Source organism: Chaetodon trifascialis, chromosome 5, assembly GCF_039877785.1.
Source record: "Chaetodon trifascialis isolate fChaTrf1 chromosome 5, fChaTrf1.hap1, whole genome shotgun sequence".
In the NCBI taxonomy this organism is placed as follows: domain Eukaryota; kingdom Metazoa; phylum Chordata; class Actinopteri; order Chaetodontiformes; family Chaetodontidae; genus Chaetodon; species Chaetodon trifascialis.
In genome coordinates, this window is record NC_092060.1 from 23,931,104 (window position 1) to 23,952,029 (window position 20,926).

At 43.2% G+C, this 20,926-nt stretch overlaps 1 protein-coding gene across 1 annotated transcript in view; it reads right to left on the reverse strand.

Moving 5' to 3' along the window:
• The window catches only part of slit3 (slit homolog 3 (Drosophila)), a 242,144-nt gene extending 228,016 nt beyond the window's left edge, over positions 1 to 14,128 (reverse strand). The window contains exon 1 of the mRNA XM_070962829.1: positions 13,555 to 14,128. Coding sequence (XP_070818930.1) covers positions 13,555 to 13,745 — 191 coding nt within the window. The 5' untranslated portion in view covers positions 13,746 to 14,128. The remainder of the gene's footprint in view (positions 1 to 13,554) is intronic.
• Positions 14,129 to 20,926: the final 6,798 nt, after the last annotated feature.

Below are 20,926 nucleotides of genomic sequence, written 5' to 3' on the forward strand. Positions count from 1 at the left end.
GCATCTGTCTTAAAAGACTGAAAACTCTCAGCCAATAAAAAAGGCTGCAGAGGATCTGAATGACCTAAAGCTAGTGGGGCGGCCATTTTTATGCACCTGGTCTGCTGAAGTGTGAGTGTCCACCCCACCCAGCAGTAAAGCTTAACTTGGCTTTAAATTTAACTGACCAGCTGGCAGTCAGACAACTAACAAGAGGCTTTAGTACAAAAGCTCTAACCACTATTTGTTTCCATTACAGGCAGAGGTATGTTGTGTGTGTGTGTGTGTGTGTGTGTGTGTGTGTGTGTGTGTGTGTGTGTGTGTGTGTGTGTGTGTGTGTGTGTGTGTGTTTGCAAGGGATAAGACAAGAATGCAAACAGCAGGTGTTCAGGGAATTAATATACCATACAACACCCAGACACACACACACACACACACACACACACACACACACACACACACACACACATAAACAAAGGCACAGAGAGCTCCCCACCACATCTCACCCCAAACCACTGAAACCAGTGAACCTTAGTGTCTGGCTGCCTTGGGCCGGCATACTGGTTGACTTTACACACACAGATTTGGTGGGGGGGGGGGGCTGATTCATTTACAGCACAGCTTTATTGGTTGGCTACACCACGGAGACTGAGAAAAAACAGAGAAATAACTATTAGAGAGGAATGTTAAACAAATGACAGATCAGGTGACAAAGACTCCCAAGAGCTCCGTGGAATGAGAGGCTGGTCTGCGGTGAAAAGCGTGAAAATGAAGAGAATACATGAATTAAAATGTTTGACATGGCGGGTTGTTGGCCGGTCAGCTGTCTTTCTCTTTCTGTCCTTATCTCAATCTGTCCTGCTTTTGTTTTCTTGACCTTTGCCCTTTTTTTCCCAACCCCGCACAACAATGAGGAACAACTACTGTAAAGTTTCTTCTCTGTGTTCTGTCTCTGTCTCCGACACGGTGACATTTCCTCGTTCTACTTTTCTCTCACTCTATCAGCCACTGCATCCTTATCTCTCCATCCCTCCATCCTTTCCCTTTCATCCTTTGTTGTTCTGCGTCCAACGCTTCGTTTCCGAATGCGTTCGCTTCCTGTCCTAATCTCCTGTTATTTTCCACAAAGCTCTTGTAGTCCTTCACTTTCTCATTTCTCCTTTCTTGTTTTTCATTCCCCTCTCTCTCTCTCAGATAGGTATGCTCAATTTCGCCTCTCTAAATCTCCCAGTTACGCGAGGAATCCTAATTGCCTTCTTCCTTTTCCTGTGAGCTCCACGGTCTACAGTGCATCTGTCACCAGAAGCAGGGGGCAGCCGTCAAACGGCTTCAAAATTAGCCTTCATTACAGCTGCAATCCAGCCACTTCAAATCTTTGGATGTGATATTTAACACCTGCTCAGACCTCGCTTGATATGAAGGACCTTTTTAGGCAGGAGCAGAATAAAGTTACAGTAAAAGCTTTCGTCCAATCAGGACTGAAGGAGAAGGGGGCTTAGAAGCACAGTCAGTCAAAACATCATATTTTTCTGCTAAATGGTAGCTGCTAGTAGTTGAAAATTGATGAAATTAAACATCTTCGTCTCTCACTTTGCATGTAAGTGCACATTAAATGCAGCAAGTTAAACACCTTTGCAACAAGAAGGGCATCTCCACCAAGGCCAACAGTCACTCTTCTATGATATGCAACACACACTATGTGTGTCTGGATATATTTCCAAAACTAGTAGAATTTCACAGCCGGATGTGAGTAAGACTCTGATTAGCTGCATGATGTGTGTGTATTGATGTTCCCATAGCCACACCTTAGTTTGAGAAGAAAGTGTTGTTACAGTTGTGCTGGTTCTCCAGTGAAACCACTGAGCGCTCCATAATGACTGATTTGTGTAGAATCAGAATCAAAATTCCTTTATTGATCCCCGAGGGGAAATTGTTTTTGTTCCTTACAAGAATAAAATTAGAAGGAAAAAGAAAAAAAAAAAAAAAATATATATATATATATATATAAACAAAATATAAAAGAACAAAATATAGACAAAGCAAAAAATAGATAATAAAAAGAGTATTCACATTAGGAAAGAGTATGTAGAAGAATGTGCTTTGTATATTGAATTAGGTCAACAGTGAACTGCAGTATAAATATGTGTGATCTAACAGAGGGTGAAAAAGTCCAAGGACCATTCAGAGGGAGGAGTTGTACAGTTTGATGGCCACAGGCAGGATTGACTTCCTGTGGCGTTCAGTCTTGCATTTTGGTTGGATGAGTCTCCCGCTGAAAGTACTCTTTTGCCTGACCAGCACGTCATGAAGGGGGTGTGAGACGTTGTCCAAGATAGTCCGTAGCTTAGTCAGCATCCTCCTCTCTGACACCACCGTCAGAGAGTCACACTCCATCCCCACAACGTCACTGGCCAGTTTGTTGAGTCTGTTGGCGTCTGCCATCCTCAGCCTGCTGCCCCAGCACGCAACAGCATAGAGAATAGCACTATCCTCCACAGACTCATAGAAGATCCTGAGCATAGTCTGGCAGACGTTGAAGGACCTCAGTCGCCTCAGAAAATAGAGGCGACTCTGGCCCTTCCAAGAGAGCGTCAGTGTTCTTTGCCCAGTCCAGTTTATTGTTAAAATGTACCCCCAGGTACTTGCAATCCTCCACAATGTCCACACTGACCCCCTGGATGGAAACAGGGGTCACCGGTGCCTTGGTTCTCCTCAGGTCCACTACCTGTTCCTTCGTCTTTGCCACATTTAGTTGCAGAAGGTTCTGCAAATAAAGCTTGAGGAACTACATGTGTAAACTATCCCAGAGGATTACTGGTACCTAGGAACGTGAAATGTTATATGGAGTCATCATATTTCTACAATTGGCTGTTTTGTCACAACTTAACTTTACTACCATCTACTGGATTTTAAGATGTAGTATGGCTTTAATTCCGCAAAGGCCAAACGCCCTATCTCACAATGTTAACAAAAGTGGAAAATAATTCCACGTATACGCCCTATGATTCAGATCAGCCCCCAAAAATTTAATAGGTTCTTCTCTGGTCCATGTTAAAGCCTTTCAGGTTTCAAGAAAAATGGGGCCAGTAGTCTTTCCATAATCCTGCTGACAACAGATAAACAGACACACAAAGCGAACTGAAAACAAGCTCCTTGGCGGAGGAAATAAAGGTCGAAGACACGGAGTTGGCAGTAATGGCTGACAAATTCAATTATCTTTTGTTTTTTTCGTTTCATCAATGATTCAGTGATTACAAATGAGAAAAAGATGAGATACCATAAACAAGAGTTAGACCAAAAGGGCTATATAAATATAAATGAACTGGTAAGGTAAGAAGGAAACTGGGCTGACAAAAGCACAAACTAATAGTCAGATTAGATGCACGGTCCGAGCATCATCAGTGACAAATCAACATCAAGCTCCCATCAGAGGTACAACACAGTGATTAAACCAGTAAATGTATAAAGTCTACAAAAGTAAAACGGGTGAAATATATAATAATTAACAGTAATTTATATGAACTTGAAATGTTGTCTTAGAAACATACTGGCTTCAGAGAGCCATGGAAAATAATATATATTTAATAAACTGGATGTAAACTTTTAAGCTGCAGTTCAAACTTGGCACGAAGAGCTCGTGTTTCCAAGAGGAAACCTTGAGTGAGTCGAATCTAAAACTCAACGGCGTGTTCTTAGTTCCTGTATAAACGATTATATGTCACATAAATTCTAAAATCTGAAGATGTAATCATGGCACGCATTCAAAAGAATGATATGTTCAGTCCCTGTCTCTGTTTGCAGTCCATGTATCGTCTACAAGAGTCTACAAGTTTTGGAAAATTTGTGGGTTTTGAAGAGCTTTTGGTCTCCGGTGCAGCCGTTTACTGCTGCTTTGAATCTGTGTCACAGTGATGCTAATAAGTGATGAACTCTCTTGTATTACAGAACTGCTCTCTGGGATACACAGCAATCATCACAAGGAGGTTTTGGGCACTCACATCACTCACACAACAAAAAGCCTGTGAACAAGTGCGCACACACAAAAGTTCAGAGCAACGTTAAGTAGTCAGTGTGCTGAAACCTGATATCGCTCAGGCCAAACAAAAATAAATAAAAGGATTCAATGTGTCATCACCAGATTTACTCAATGCAGCAAAAGCTTTGCAACATCATTTAGACTATCAGACAGGGGGATTGTGGAGCATTTCAATGAAAAATACTATTTATGAAAAGCTTTTTTTAAAAAAACAGCGAATTAGCACTCATGACTTAAGTTTCTGCAGTTTCTAAAATCCTGGCTGCGGTCCTGAAGAGGACATGTGGACAAACAGAGTGAGAGAAAAAAGACAGACGCAAACATCCCTGCAAACATCTGTGTGGGATTTTTGTCCAGCTCTTAACAAAACACTGGTGGTCTCATGCTTGAACAAGATATCTTTCTCTCTCTGAATCTCTCGTGGTATCCTCCCCTGACTCCTGCAGCTCTTCTCACGTCTTCTGCCTTCAACATAGATCATAAGTCAGCTTTTACTCCCTTCATTTCTCCCAGTGATGGATAAAATTGCAAGGCGCATCACAGCGACACCTGACTCTGAGAAATCATGATCCTTCTTGGAATCATATATCTGTCGGTGGCACCGCCTTTAAACCAGGCACCCACGGTCTTAAATCAACCGTGCATCTCCACTAATTAAATGTATTTGAATTAAAAAGCAACCAAAATATTCAAGGCTGGCTTCCTACCACCTGTATAAAAAGCATGTATGTTCACAGACAGCCATCAAATTCAGCCACAGTAGAATTTACACAGCAAAGCAAACACACCAAACGGTCTGCAGCCGCGACACTGTCACTTCCCACTGCTGGAGATTGTTTTTCATGTAGGCTCTGAATGCTTCTCAGAAACATTCTGACACTTGACATTTCGCATTTCGTCTGGCCGATGTTCCTCGCCACACATTTGTCACAATGAGTAAGAATCTTGGCTTATTGGAGGCATTTGCAATGTCCAGAATGCTAACAATGCTAAGAGCAACTAAACAAAAGGCGGGAGAACTTGTTTCCCGAAAAAATCTAGGGAAGACAAGAGGAGAGGAGCGGGGGAAGAAGAGCAGAGACGCTGAGGATAAAGGAGCCATTAGTCAGTAAAATATTTTCCCTCCAACAGACCGGACATTCAGTCCATAAAGGGGAATCTTGTCTCAGTGGTGCGCAAAGCAGCTCCCTCCATCTCGTCTGCACTTTAATTCCTGAACTCTGCGTCGATTTGGCTCAATTTTAGTCTCATGTTAGAATTTTCTACCTCTCTTCTATCCATCTTTCAGCTTTACATCCTTCGTCATCGCCCTCCTCTGTTCTTCCTCTCTTAAGTCTCTGGCTTTTAAATTACTTCTGAACGCATCTTTTGAGTTAAATATCCCAGACTGATCGGATTTTGTTGAAATCCGGGGGAGTAATGCGTCTCCTCTCTGTGTCTCATCTGCTGTTGCTTTGTCTGTCACAATTTAGCCCTCTCTCCCTCATAGTCTCTATTCAATGTTAATGCCACTCAACCTCAGGAAATTCATAGTTTGGTGTCGCTGTTAACCACGCAGGCTTGACCACATTAGGGAGTCGCCTGCAAGCATCCCTTTCTTTTAGAGCCACGAGCCAAAAGGGCTGTAAACCAGCGCTGTATTTGGTTAGCTCTTTTCTTTTCTGGAGTTTATAGGGCTGCATTGCTTTTGTCTAGATTTACTACTGCTGTACTGTAAGTGAATGGGGGTGCGGTGGGGTAATTTGGCCGCTGAGAGGCCACTTGACAAGAACAAGGACTTCTGCTTCCTCAGCAGAGGCCAAGTCAGAGAAAAAACGAGACTGAGCGAGCGAGAGGATAAGGGAACGAGAGAGGTTAAGATGAATGTGAGGGTGAGAGAGAGAGTGAACGACAGAGACAAAGCTTGAGAGATGGAGAGATGGAGAAACGCACTGACCAGTTTCTCAAGCCGAACATAAACAGTCTGTCACTTTGAGCGTAGCTGAACACTGCACCGAAAAGGGCAAACTATGGTGTAAGTCACACTCTCATACTGTACACACATGTTGCATGCACTGCCACATGCACAGACACAATGTAGACACACACATACAGTGGAGAGACACACATGCTGAGGACAACATCCCCGCAGAAGGGATGTGTTGCTTTGGTGACGGTGGCCTAACAAAACAGTGGCATAGCTTGTTAACATCAAACGATTGCAAACACACACACACACAAACTCAGACTGGTGTTATGACACACACTCTGAAGTCCTCCGGGCTGAGGACTTCTGTTGCAGCAGAAAGTCACAGAAGGTCATTCGTGACTCGGGGTAGTTTCTATGTGACACAGTCTCTCTCTCGTTATATGTCAAAGTTTCCAACTACAACCAATTGCATCTTTAATCCGGTGAAAGCTGGAGAGTGTGTGTGTGTGTGTGTGTGTGTGTGTGTGTGTGTGTGTGTGTGTGTGTCTTGGCCTAATGATGAGGGTGCACTGTACGCATGTGGCCGCATGCATAAATTCACTTAAGTGCTTAATACATTCATGATTATGTATTTCAATTTGCAATATAAATATGCCTTTTTCAAGTGTGCATGCGTCTGTGTGCTCTTGTACCATCTTTGTGAGGATTTCTGAGTTCGTTCAGACCTTGAGAGTGAGGATATTTCTGGAGAGTGACGACATGTTGGCCGGTCCTCACAACTTCAAAGGGTTGTTTGAGGACTAAAAGAAAATTCTAGTTTTACACAAAGCTGGTCTTATTTTAGTATTGGCCATCAAACCATCATTCTTATCTGCAATAATATCACACACAAAGCTAATTGCTGAGATCTTGTTGTGTAGTAACGTTGTTTAATATAAGCAAAGGCCAAAATCTGTCAGACAATCATACAGGTCTGTTTTAAATCAACCCCCAGGTTAGCAAAACTCTCTTTGAAGAGGAAACGGAGGCAAACTGTGAAATAATCACCCAAATTGTTGGCTGCAAACATCCATCACAGTTAAGAGGCCTTCTTTGTGGTCCAACATGCAAAACTTTTAGCTGTGCACACACACAGTCCGTTTTCCTATGCATGCACTCACTTCAAGCCTATCCTCCAAACAAAATGGTTTAGATCATCTGGTTAACTGTTGGCTTGTTTACAAGCCGTTTGATCATCGCCTCATTTCTAACGCTTCCTGGTGGGAATGTTCCCAGAGCTTTGGAAGAAAGTAATGTGAAATAAAATGTAATGAGTACAATAGATACAAACAATGTCCAAAAAAACGACATAAATAAGACCAAAGTTGAAATAGGCTGTAATTGTCCTTTAAGGGTTCAGTTCAGAATTAGGTCTGGTTGGTGTTTGGCACAGCTGTGATGGTTAAGGAAAGGGCCTGGGAGTGCATAATGTCAGTGAGGGTCCTCACAAGTGCGGTACAATGATGTGTACATCCATGCATACCTTTAAGTGTCTGCCTCATTTTCCATACATACGGCAGTGTGTGTGTGTGTGTGTGTGTGTGTGTGTGTGTGTGTGTGTGTGTGTGTGTGTGTGTGTGTGTGTGTGTGTGTGTGTGTGTGTGTGTGTGTGTGTGTGTGTGTGTGCGCGCACCTCTTGTTTTATGTGCACGGTACATGTGAATACTGTGTATATGTGCATGTTCTAATTCTGCCAGCTTGCTCTGTTTCCCAGAAGGGCAGAGCCCACTGTCAGTGCCAGCTGGCTGCCTCCTTGGCAGACTGAAAGTAATTATAAAGAAAGGTCAACTGCCCGCACACTGGAGACACTTGGGGGAAGAGAATATCACCCACTGACCTAGAACTGGAGCCTAAATATTGGTTACCCTCACTTGTGCCATTTGGCATACCATTACTGAACCGAGCATACTTGTAGTTGGAAGGGCACAAATGGTTACCACGAGATGGCCGCAGATGATAGGCGTGACATTAAGAGGCTGTTTGAGAACAGCAAGCTCATTGTGGTTTTTACTTCTTAGTTTAGACTTGTCTGCTATAGCAATAACACTCTGCTGCTCCTCAGATGTATTACATCACCGCCATACCCACGATAACAGTAAAGAACGCTCTTCATTGAATGATGGCTTTTATTCAACAGTTACCAAAGTGTGTGTGCTGACTGAAGCTTCCCTCAAAGCAGCAGACATACACTGAAATTCAGTACAAGCTAAATATTTCACTTAGAAGCTCCCTGGTTTCTGCAGAAGTTGGCAAAGCGCCAACACAGCATGGTTCGTGGAAATCATCAAAACAGTTGGAATGCATCTCTGACCTATAGGACGTCTTGGCTGTGGCTAGCAGCTGTATACAACACAATATTATTTGCGCTGACTTCAGGCAAATGCTCCGGGCCACAACTGAAAGCAGCTGGAGTGAACAGCACAGCACTTACAGATTGTTCTTGATCCAATCGAATTATTCCAAATTTTGGGGACGGGACCTGTGTCAGCGCAAATTAGCTGGTCTGCAACATGCACAGGTTAGCACCAAAAATCACACACACACACACACACACACAGATTCCAGTCCCACCATGGAATGCTGTTTCATAGCTGAGGGTGTGGTGGTTCCAGCACCCATTGACCAATCAACACCAAGCTTTGATAAGAGCCAGAAGCAGAAGCTGGAACGTGTGTGTGTGTGTGTGTGTGTGTGTGTGTGTGTGTGTGTGTGTGTGTGTGTGTGTGTGTGTGTGTGTTCATGCTACACACACACACAGACACAGCAGGACTGTATTGTTGTGCGCTCCGTGGTAGGTTGGCACGCTGAGGGGAAATGGGAGCTGTGAAAACTCTACTGGAGAGATGCTGCTGGCAACCTGAAGGTGTGTGTGAGTGTGTGTTGGAGGGGGAGGTGGAGGTCAGAGAGGGACTGGTGAGGAGACGCAGGGAGGAGGCGAAGGAAAAGAAAAGATGGTGGAGTGAGGCAAAGGTGAGAAAAAAGACACAGAGGAAAGTAAGACAAAGAAGGCGAGGGAAGGTCGAGGGACGGGGAGAAAGAGATGTAGGAAAGAGAAACAAAGTCAGGGCAAAGATGAGGAGCTGGAAAGAGAAATAAAAGGAAAGACGGAGAGAAAGCGCCAGACGAGGCTAGAGAAAGCAGAGAAGGTGTTGCTCGTAAAAACCCTGCCAAAACGTCCTCAAAGCGCCGTTTAGCGGGGGAACAGAAAAATAGGCAGTTAAAATCAGAATTAGTTTATGTAAAGTTGGCTCAGGCGGTCTGCCGCTTCCAGCAGTGAACTCATTCAACTGAAAACATCCACACACACACTCACTCTGACATGCTGTGCATCTCTATATATATATAGATGTGATCATGCAAGTACAGACGGACACTCACGCACACGTACATCCACAATTCTAACACAAAAATGTCCTGATTGCAGCTCAATCAACTGAAGGCCCCCACTGGAGTTACCACCATTCAATTTCCCCACATTTCACAGCAGTTGGGGCAACAGTTTGGAATTTGCAGCTCTAAAAATCAGCACTCCAGGCTGTGTGTGTGTGTGCATGTGCGTGTGTGTGTGTGTGCGGTCCCTGTAGGGCAGGTGTGAATTGGACACGGGAGAGAAAAGCCGTCCCTGTTTTCCAATTCATTTTGCCCAGCATCGTTGAGCCTGTTAAGCCTCCCCCCCAAAACCCTCCACTCAAATTAGATGCAAATGAGGTCTCAAGTGGCTTCCCAAGGAGGACATTACGGAATTGACTGGCCTGAGGTAATCTGCAAGGCTGCCTGTGAGTGCGTGTGTGTGTGTGTGTGTGTGTGTGTGTGTGTGTGTGTGTGTGTGTTAAGTGAACAGATGAGGCCACCACTGTTTCTCTCTCGTTAACCTTTCCAAATGCTCTGTTTACAATAGTGAAGAAAACTAAGCTTATAAAGAGATTCATTCTGCAGTTATGACAGGTGGACCCCGGCTCTGAATACACCTCTCAACCTTTACTGGTGGAGGCGGTGGAAGTGAACTGGATTCCAAGTTATATACTGTGTGTAATAAAGAGAGTAAGTGGGGACTGACTCTAAAGCTTAAAGGACCACACTGGTGATTTTGCAAATTTTACAGCGCCAACCATTTTCCATTTTGATTGACTTCCTCCCCTCTAGGCAGCCTTGGCCATTCAAAGAAAAAGACTGCCATTGTCGACTTCTTCGGTGTTACACATCGGTGTGTCCGAAAGCTATTTCATCGTGTACTTAACTTTCTTCTTGTGCCGGATTTCCTCCCCAATCTGTCATGTTCTTCTTCACTGTGCAGTGATTTTCTACATTTGTCTTCAGTAACCTCCACAGGGTCTGTCTGAATTTGTTTGATTCTCTACATGTGGCCCGAGAGAGCGATAAAAGGAGCAGTCAACTAGTAGCCGAAAAAGATTTTCCACTGAAGATAAGGCGAGAGTGATGTCTTTTATTCCAACACCACATGTCTTGTGGCTTCGTTGCATAGTATTCTGGTGTGGTGAGTACTATTGGTGGAGACAACTGTACCTCCTCTTCTCTACGGACGTCTCTGAACATCATTATTTCAACGTATCCGCAAAACGGTGATTCTCTGAAGAAATGTTTGCCATTTTAGTTTGTGGATCGGCCAACAATTCTGCATGAGACACAACCAAATGTCAGAATCAGACGGATGGATCACCATGAGCATGTTTAACAGGGTTAAATGTAGGACGCATCAGTGTCCCGTGTTGTTTTCCATTCACGATCAACATAAGCAAACAGAGCCGCCTGTGACGAAGGTAAACAGCTAACCACACTGGAAACTGTACTTAGCGATATTATGTCCAAAACAAGAGTGTTTGCAACACACTGATCATGCAGACTAACGGCAGAGTAGCTATTATGGTCCTGTACAATAGTGATTTGAAGTTTCTGAAGTTTCCATGGGCATTTTAATTGGTCCTTCTTTACCGTGACTTTTGGTCATCATGGGAATCCATCGTACGTGTTGCGAATAAGAGCCGACTCCGACCTCCACAAAAGAAGCAAACTTTTCTTAAAAGCCTTCGAGGTGTGAGGATCTAATCATAAAAAAAGTTTGGGGTTTTTTTTGTTACTGGAGTATTCTTACAAACCCATGTGTCCTCGTGCACCATTCTGCTGTCCAAATTGATGCATACCAATGTCCAGCCAGTTACCTCAACAGTGTGACATTGCAGCTTTGACCAAATGGAACATCTTGCTGCCAGGAAACTTCTGAAATAACAGATTCAATAAATTTAAATATATTCATGAGTTGATTTTGATGTTGATTGCCAGTTTTCATTGCCATAAAAACTGCTCCTTTATATCAGAATATTGACTTTGGCATAATAAATCTGTCTTTCCTCCCTTAGGACACAAGATAAAGGGGGAAAAATCATGTGAATCTCTAACATAGTATGATCAATTTAAAAGCACTGAACGTTAAAGGTAAGGAAATATCAAAAATCAGTGAGAGAATTTGGGAAGCTTTGCTGCAAATGAGGCGTTTTTACTCAACTTAACAAACTTGGCACTTCTGTTACTAGACTCAGCTGTCCACATGGACTTCTTCCCAGTTGTCAAACCCAAATCCCTGCTCAGGGCAATAATGCTCATCTCTCTTTTCTAAAAATTTTCCCATCTGCCATAACCTTTAGAACTGGAATCTCATCCATTTTAATGTTTCCCATCTTAGACTCCCTAAAATATATCTGCTGAGAGAGACAAAGAAGAAGGCAGGAGGAGAGAGCGATGGAGGAAAAGAGCAACTCCGGGCCAAAGTCACAGCTGAAACACTGACCTGGATAAATCAGGGAAACATAAACACATAGTTTCTGGAGTGAAAGGGGAGGGAGGGGGCACTGCTACCCCAAATATTCCACCCGGGGGACCCCAGCGAGAGGCAGGGGACCCCCTTATCCCACCTTCCCATCACAGCCCGCTCTAATTATTTATTTTCCTAGGGTGTAAATGTCTTCGGGGGATTGCTGTGTAAAAGCCAACAGGTCCTGGGAGGTCACATCAGCCCTGTGGGATGGAAGAGGTATGGCTTTCCTTGTTCACACTCACACATGTGGACACAAGACACACCGTCACATGAGCCAGCGCAAGCATGCAGACACAAATTTACACATCTAAACACGCTCATGTAAAAGTAGAAATGCTAATCATATCTTCATACCCACCAGTAAACCCCCCCCCTTCCGCCACACACATCCACAAACACAGCCCCCCCCATTTCCCTCTCCAGCCTACTGATTGTGTTTGTTGTCTCAGGGTTAGGTCTGTTGTTGATCCCCTGCGGAGCTTTAGGCTGCTCCGTTATCATGCATAATCGCTTCCATACCTTAGCGGCGTAGGTGTGTGTGTGAGAGGGCATGTGTGTGTCTGCAGGGGTGTATACGTGTCAAGATCAGGCTAGAGGTGGCGGCAGCGTCTGTCAGAGGTCTGTCTCTGCCTTAGGAATGAATATCATTTGAAACTAACTGTCATCAGGTTGGAAAACAGCACTGGAAACAATTCCTTAAGAGTTAAATCATTGTTTAGGATTTTACACAAATCACTGAGGATCCAGGCCAACTTCAGGAACCTGTGAAAACCTTTGGAAAGTCTTACTGCAAAGGGAGCGCTGAGGAATATAAAAAGGTTTAAGGAGCTCATTGCTTCTTCTCACCTTTCGTTCTGACCTGTTTAAAAACTTAAATGCTCACTCTAAAAGCTGCTTCAGGACTGTTTGCTTTACTGCCTCCATTCACTGGGGTCACTGGTGAATTTTAGGGCAGTTTCATGTGCACCACCAAGTGTATAACCAAAGCGGCTGCAGTCCATACTTTCAGCCAGGAGCTATACTAGTAACTTTTCCCGGGAAACTACAGATTATTGCATAAGTATACAGGTAATAATATAGTGGCAGGGTGTTGTTTTGTCATCAATCACCCATATTGACCTTAAATAACTAAAAATTTGAAAAGCCAGCACCAAGCTAAATTCACCTTTTCCCAAATTAAACTCACTTTTTGAAGCAAAGTTTTCTAATTCATGGCAACAACATGATTAAGTTATTCATCTGTATGACCAGTCAGACAGATTATTTAATGCAAAGTAAAACAGTTCAAGAGTGCTGCTCTGGCCATAAAATTTATTATTTGCCTTACAATGAACACTGACTCCAGGTCAGAGTTTAGACCCGTTTCAATTGAACCTCTCAGCAGCAGCCCCGACGAACATGGATGCAACCATAGCACTTATTTACCAGAAAGCGGCACCAATACTCTATCAATTCATTGATTGGCAGGTCGGCTTTAAAAACGCACCTTGTCACTGAGACGTATGGTTTGAAATGTCCTATCAAAACTGTTCTTAGGTTTCAACATCTCTCCATCGCTTCTGACAACTCAGCCCTGTGCGAACGCACCTATGTGAAGTTTTCTGTACTCAGCAGCCTGCTGCACAAATTTCACTGTTATCCCTCCGGAAATATTACAGGATTGTGAGAGAAAAGCGCACCACGGGGCCACGGGGCACACTGTGATGACATTTAAGACAGAACAATAAGAATTGCTTCAACTGCCATTAATATTTGACTTACAGGCGCTCGGCATTCCTCGGTATTCCTTTAGGCACAGTCTTCAAACCCAGACCCTGGCAGTCCACATGCGACCCGGAGCAGCTGCACTTGTGTGGGCATCCGGTCACCGAAGCAGCGCACACCACAAGCGCAAAAGCCAGAGCCCAAACCCGGCAACGCGCAGCACGCTTCTCCGGCCCGATCGGAGGCATGGTATCCACTCAAAGTACTTCCAAACCCAAGTTAATTGAAAATCCGCGGGGGGGAAAGTTGTCGTTGTGGAAGTAAGGATCCCGAAAAGGTCAAGAGGGGCCGTTCGAGTGCGTGGTAGAATAAAAAAAAAGTGATGGGAGCCGAAATCAAGTTCGCTGAAGTTGCAGAAGTTCACCAAAGTTTCTCTCAAGAGACTCGATCAGTCAGAATCTCCTTAAATCGCTCCCTTGCCATTGAAGAACGGGGTGAAAATGAGGATTTGGTTGTGACACTTGCCAAGAACAAGTTTTCTTTTAAAACACCTCACCGCGCGTCACTCAGCTCGATGCGTAAAAGTCTCCCCAAACGCTCCCCATTCACAGAGTCTCCGAGGCGAAGCTATCAACCTAAACTTTCCAAGGTGAAAATGCTCAGCTCGGGTGTAACCTCCTTCCACAGAACATCCCTCCGCTGCCAGAAACACAAAGTAAGAGTTGCAGAGGAGTTGTAATCAGAAAAAAAAAAAAAGTTGAGAGAGCGAGGGCGCAACACAGACTGGTACGCCTGGAGGTTGTGAGAGTGAGAGAGGCAGACAGATTTGTACTTAGGTTTCCCCCAAAATCCTCTCTCTCTCCCTCTCTCTCTCTCCCTCTGTTGATGTCACCAGAAAAGAGAGTGAGAGCGCTCTACAAACTTTCACTCGTCCCTCATCTTCCCCGCAGAAACACTGTACAAACTCGTCTACTTTCCCACACACAGGAATAAAACTCCAAACGCTCAGTCCACGGCAGCAGTGATGCATTACAGAACATATTTTAGCTCATTTCCCGGCAGCTCGTCCCCTTTTGTCGTGGCCCATAAATCATCTTAATGAATTACTTTGTGATCATATGTTGGTTTTGAAGTCTCGTCTTTTATGAGGCATCTCTCCAAACGGTCCTGCGCATCACGGCTGAGGAGTGTTTGTGCGTTAACTTCACTTATGCACGCTTCACACAAAAAGGCTGTCTGATAGATCAGAGTTTGTCGAAGAAGTAATTAAACTTAATTTATCTTCTTCTGCAAATGATCCACGGTGCCTTGAAACAACAGCAGAAATTGGTTTTAGACTTTTTTTTTAATTGAGTTTTAATTGATAAAAGCAGAGATTTAAGTTGATTGATACGATTGCATGACCACTCTCAAACATTTGGTATAAACTGCTCATCCTGCAGCTACCCTCTATCACTGCACTGACTTCCACACATTTCTTTCCGTCGGGACAGACAGTGCAGCAGTGACTGTGAGTCCTTCTGCAAGTTGCAGTAGTGCTGCTGCCCTCTATTGGTAGAAAGGAAAACTTTTATACACTACCAGGAGAGTCATCAATTTGCAGTTGAGGCAATAAAATAATATCACTTCTCATTAAATCAGCGTCCAGTGAAATTAATTCAGTTCATTTGAAGAATTTTGGTACAGATGTCAAAAAAATTGAAAAGCTTTTTCCTCAGCAGGGTCTATAATGAACTGTGGAAAGTTCATAAATATTGTAATGCCTGGAACCCAAACTGACTAATTCAGTGTCTCATTCTGGGGCTCAAGTTAATTAAAATATCAGTTTTCCTACCAGCTAGAAACCCACCGGAGATAGACTTTTGTTCAGTTTAATCCCGGAATATTCTGAAGAAGATCCTCTTATAAACAAATGTACCGTAATGTTAAACATAAAATCTACAAAGCTTTCAGAAAAAACATCCTTTGTCTAATTTGTAATATGTTTTAATAGTGTGTCTATCTCTTTTCATGCAAGAGGGGTCTGCTGAACATCATTTTCAGGTACAACTGACCATAAATCAATTCATGGTCAGTCCGTCTTGTATATTCATACCTCACAGATGTCGTCCAGTGTTAGCGTCTGTGCAGCCGGGCAATGAGAGTGTGTGTGTGAGTCATACACACAAAGACAGCTTCAGAGAAATGTATGAGCCTTTTCTTAATTCAATATCTCCTTTTTAAATATTCTCCCCATCCATCCTCAAATTCTCATCTCATTTTCTTTTTTGGGAAATTCATCAGAAGTGCAGTTATTGAAAATCTCCCTCACACAGTCTCCCTCACTATTGAAGGAGGAAAATTAAGCTGCTGTGAAACTGCTTTCACTTTGGTGTCAGATCGATGGCTGCAGCAGGGCAAGCAGGCCAGCACAGTATTGTAGCAAAGCAACTAACTCCAGCTCCCCCCCCCGGGGGAACCCGGGCTCCCCGTGGCACACGGGGAAATTAAATCCCTCTTGAGCTTCCTGGGTCTGCCCTGAGGTTTCCCCCCTGCTGGTCATGACCAGGGAGGCACAGGAGTGAGCAGCCTGTCGGGGAGACTAAGTCTGGCTTCTCTGTGGAGAAAACCCTTTTCAGCCGCCTACACTTGGATCTGGTTGTTATCACCAGGAGGTTACATGCAGGGGTGTAGCAGTGAGAAGCAGTACCCACACAAACACGTCCCAAATTGAAAACATTAGCAGAGTAGCTACGACAACATTCAAATGTTGGAAATATGCCGAAAGTACAATTTTGTCAATACATATTATTGCTAACAATAGTCATGTTTATTTTGCCTGTGTGCAAAAGATGTTACACAGGCATCAACAAAAGCTACTAACACGACAGATTTAGCACCACATGACTGACGCTGTAAACTCAAAGAAGAATTTCAACAGGATACTGGCTGCTCTCAGGCCCATTAAATATCACTGACACATTAAACAAGATGTCCCAGTTATCTATTTTGTTAAGATAATAATTATATCCTGTTGTTTGGCTAACAACACAGAGGCTCGCTAAGCTAATGTAAACCTGAAGCTAATGTAACACATCCAACGATTGCCTCAGCATTTCAACAACAGACTTTGTGTTTATTTAACACAACATAAAGTTTTTAGCATAGATAAGGCTGTTAACTAAGAGAGTTGTGTACTATCAAATTTGTTCATATGTCATAATGTGGAAAGAGTAATTGTTTTTATGATGTTTATTTCACTTGCGACTGTTCTTAGCCCGCCATTCATCTGGTGTTAGCTAGATGTTAGCTAGCTGACAACAGGCTAACTAGCCTGTAAAAACAAGCTAACAAGGCTAACTAGGCTATTAAAATGACATTAATGGAGAAGCAGTCAACACAAGAGTCCTTAAATGACAAAATCTAGCAAAATGCTGCTAAATTTTCATAGCAAAAAGAAAACTAGGGTTAGGTTAGTGGTGTACTTTGTTCTTTTATCTCTATTTATGTTTTACAGACACAGCGATGCCTTATTTCTGACTGAATTTTTCTAAATGCACAGCGTTCAAATGTAAAAATGAGGGTTGTTCTTACCTGTGTGCTGCACTGCTGCACGTCAAAATGAGTGAATTCATTTGACACGTGAACCACTGACTGCAGCCTCTCTCTGTTTCTCTCTCACATACATTTGAGGAGAGCTAAGACTGAGCCTAAACATTTGTGATAAATAAAAGGGAACAAATTATTTATGAATTTGTTGGGAGTGGCAGGTCTGCCTGTCTCCCCATAAAGTTACACCTATGGCAACATGCCTCTTAAATCAATTTCACATGTGTTCAGCTGACTGGCTGTTCATGCCCCTGCATACTACTCATCTATGGCTCTGTTATAAAGAGAGCTGCTAGCAATGATGCCATGGGGATCATGTCACGTACAGTAAAGCTACATTGGATTCAGAGGTCGTGACCCTGTGAGTCAACCAAACAGCATTCAACTCCAGGATAAAATGTGAGAGAATTAATGAGCTTGAGCAGAGAATAACCACGAGGACAGGAGAGCACATCTAAATCCATAGAAAAACAGAAAAAAATAATGGTTTTGTGGAAACATCTGGTGTTGCTTTGTCTCCATGTGTTGCATATCCACTGAATGAATAAGAAGACAGAATACAGTACATATTGTATAGGACATAAACAGAGAGAGGGACGGACACAGTAAAACAAAGAAAAGGAAGATACTGAGGAGAATGAGCCACACATGAGTCAGACTGATCTCATTTTCATCACTCTAAAAACAACTGTTTTATTCTATTGTCCTGTTACTGTTCCCCTCCTTAGTGGTTCAATGTCGTCCCAAATGTATTATGTTATGAATGGATGATTATATATCTATATTTTCTTCACCAAATAGGTAAATTAAACAGAAAAATCTGCATCCCAGGAACTTTGTGTGTAAGTAACTCTGTCTGATGTGCAGATCATGGATGTAGCTATTAGGAAAAAATGGATACTGCAGTTCAAGATGGCGCCCCATTGCTCAGTGGGCTCATATGGCGAAAAAGCCCCCCAGGTTTACTCATGCTCCAGCATTTCTGGGCCCATACAGCATGTGCACTGGAGTCCATTTCTTGTAGAGCCTGTTGACTTTCTTTTGGCTCCCATCACATATGAATGGGGTAAAATAATCACTGGACTTCAAGATTTTCCAATTTTTGGTCATTTTGGGTGTTTTTGGCACTCGGGTTAAAATGACTCGCCAAATTATTGTTACTCCTCATCTAATGATTGTGTATGGGAAAAATGCCTCCTGGGCCAGTGTGTGCGAGTGGCCACAACGTCAGAATCGCCTCACAGTTGGATCTACATCCGTTGATCTTTCTCTTTGGATTTTAATCCTAATTGACACATTCACTGGAAGAGTCTGTTCTCTTAGCCATTTATCCAAGCTTCCAGTTAAATGCATACTGCCAGTCCCTTTGGCAAAAACAAATACATGTCAATCCTGTGGATGTATGTAGAATCCCAGCTTCCCCTCAGTGGCATAATTCAAGAAAGTCTAATGTGAAAATGTGAAAAACAACATGAACGCATCCATGTCAGTTCTATATCTTCGGGTGATTTCAAGGTTTGCTAATTGGCTAAAATGGAGACTAACAATTCTTTCAATGAGGTTAGGAGACAAAAAAATAAGCAGTCATTTGGAAAAGTTCGGTCTCTGACAGCAATGAGAGTTTGGGCAAACAAATAACGAAAAAAAAAAACTCACCACCACAAAAACAACACACTGAAACACTCAAACTGAAGGAGTGATCGTCCTTTTTCCTTACACAAACCACCGCTTATGAGTGTACGAAACCGCTCTCTGACGGCTTTGTTTGGGCTCATTGGGATAAGATGTATGTCATTAACTTTTGAGGTTGAGGGTTTGAAATTTTGCTCAGGATCTTTGAATCCTGATCCCTTCTTGGGCACTTTCTCCTGCAGTCTCCACTGTGTGTTAGTGAATTAAGCGTAAAAAAAAAAACAAAAACACGCAGCGTGCTTTGCAAAATGAGACATTAAGCATTTGTGAAGTGCGCAGAGTTGGCTAACGCAGGACTTCTCACACCACATAACTACTGCCACTCTTTCCCCCGCTTTCCTTCTTTCCTCACTCTCTCTTTTGCCATCCCTTGGGTGCCCTTTTCAACCCTCCATCTCATTGTCTCTGCTTTTAGCCTCTCAAACTTCCTCTCTCTCTCTTCCTGTCATTCTGCCTCTCATCGTCACATTCTCCTTTTATTTCCCTCTTCCTTCCCATTATCCCATCATCCTTCTCTCGATGTAACTCTCTCTTTATTTCTCTCGTCCCAGCCGCTGTATTTTTATGAGCTGAGAGACAGTGTGCTACTAATTACCATCTTTCTGTGGGCGAGTGACCGGAGTTGCAACTTCACGCTTCGCTGCTCACACACATTCATGCACACGCACACACACGGGCAAAGAGGCACGCATTAATATCATGCTGTCACATGGAATTTCCTCTCTGTTGACCAAGCCTCTCTCACACATGCATAAGACAAAAACATACCCAGTCTCCCTAGGAGTTACATTTGTATTGGATAATAACGGAGGACATGTTTTACATCCAGTGTGAACGTTCGGTGCCAGTGCAGGATGTTATGTGCTCTTTTGGTAGAAATGGCTGGCAATTTATCTTGAATTATAACAACAATTATGTATAATTGCTGGCTTTTTAGAGTATTTAAACATGATGGTAATGTTTTCTTAACCTTAAACCTGCAATAACTGTGTATTTGGCTGCTAAGATGGCAGCAGAAACAAGTGAACGCAGCATTGATCTGCCATCACCTTTAAAGGTGATAGCGCGAACTTGTGGTACGTGCTCCTCAGTAGCGTTCTCCTCACCAAAACAAACTAGTGAGCTATGCTAAAAGGGTAATCATGATACCAAACAATGAAAGAAATAAAGCGAGGAAGCAATCATGGATGGAAGAATCGTGGATAAAGAGGGAAGTCGACCTTGTAAAAAGCGACTGCCTTGCAGCAATGTTAGCTTAGCAGTGAAATGCTAATTCCACGACATATTTTAGGATTTTTCTGCACGGGTTAGGTTCCGTTGCTTGAGGCTTTGAATTTGAGTGACAGCCTTATCGAGTTTGTATGTCAGTTCACCAAAGCTGAACTCTACTCAAAGCACCACACATATCAATTCTGCTTTCTAGAGCAAATCCACTCATTGCAATCATTCTATTGAAATTAGCTGAATATGATGTAATGTTTTGCAGACACAATGTTGCTGCTAATTGTCCAGTCGCGTGCCATTATATCGCTGCAGAAGAAGAGGACGCAACAAGAACATGATGTATGCAAATGCCTGAAAAACAACTTTAACCCAGGAGACCGAGGTTCGTGTCCCGTGAGAAACCAAAAGTGAACAATCTTTTCCTGAACACAACCAGTAGTTTTGGCGTCTAAACATAACCAACCTGCGGCCATTTCACAACATTAACCACGTGTTAGAAAGGCTTTCTGGCAGGAAGGGTTTGTGCGTTGCTGAGAGGAAAACATGCTGGACGGCTGAAACAGTTGCTCTGGGCGTCTAATGCCACTGCAGAAGGGTTTACAGTTAACTGAAAGCCTGGTGTGTGTCACACAGACGCTAAAGGGTACCCTGTGTATGAGACGCTGAGGGGCGTGAGAAAGCAGCAGTATTTGACTCTGGGAATGACTCTTCTTCTCCAGTATTTTCTTCTGGTCTTCTCCTCCTCCATCCCAGCAATGGGCAGATTGGAGAATAATTGGTGGAAAGTTTGGACTTCTCTTCTCACTGGGCCTCATCTGGTTGAATGGTCTGATATCTGATGGCACATTAATGGTTCATGCTATAGAGATGTGTGTGTGTGCTGGCAACTATGTGGGGGTGAGTGTGTGTGTTTGTGTACTACTCA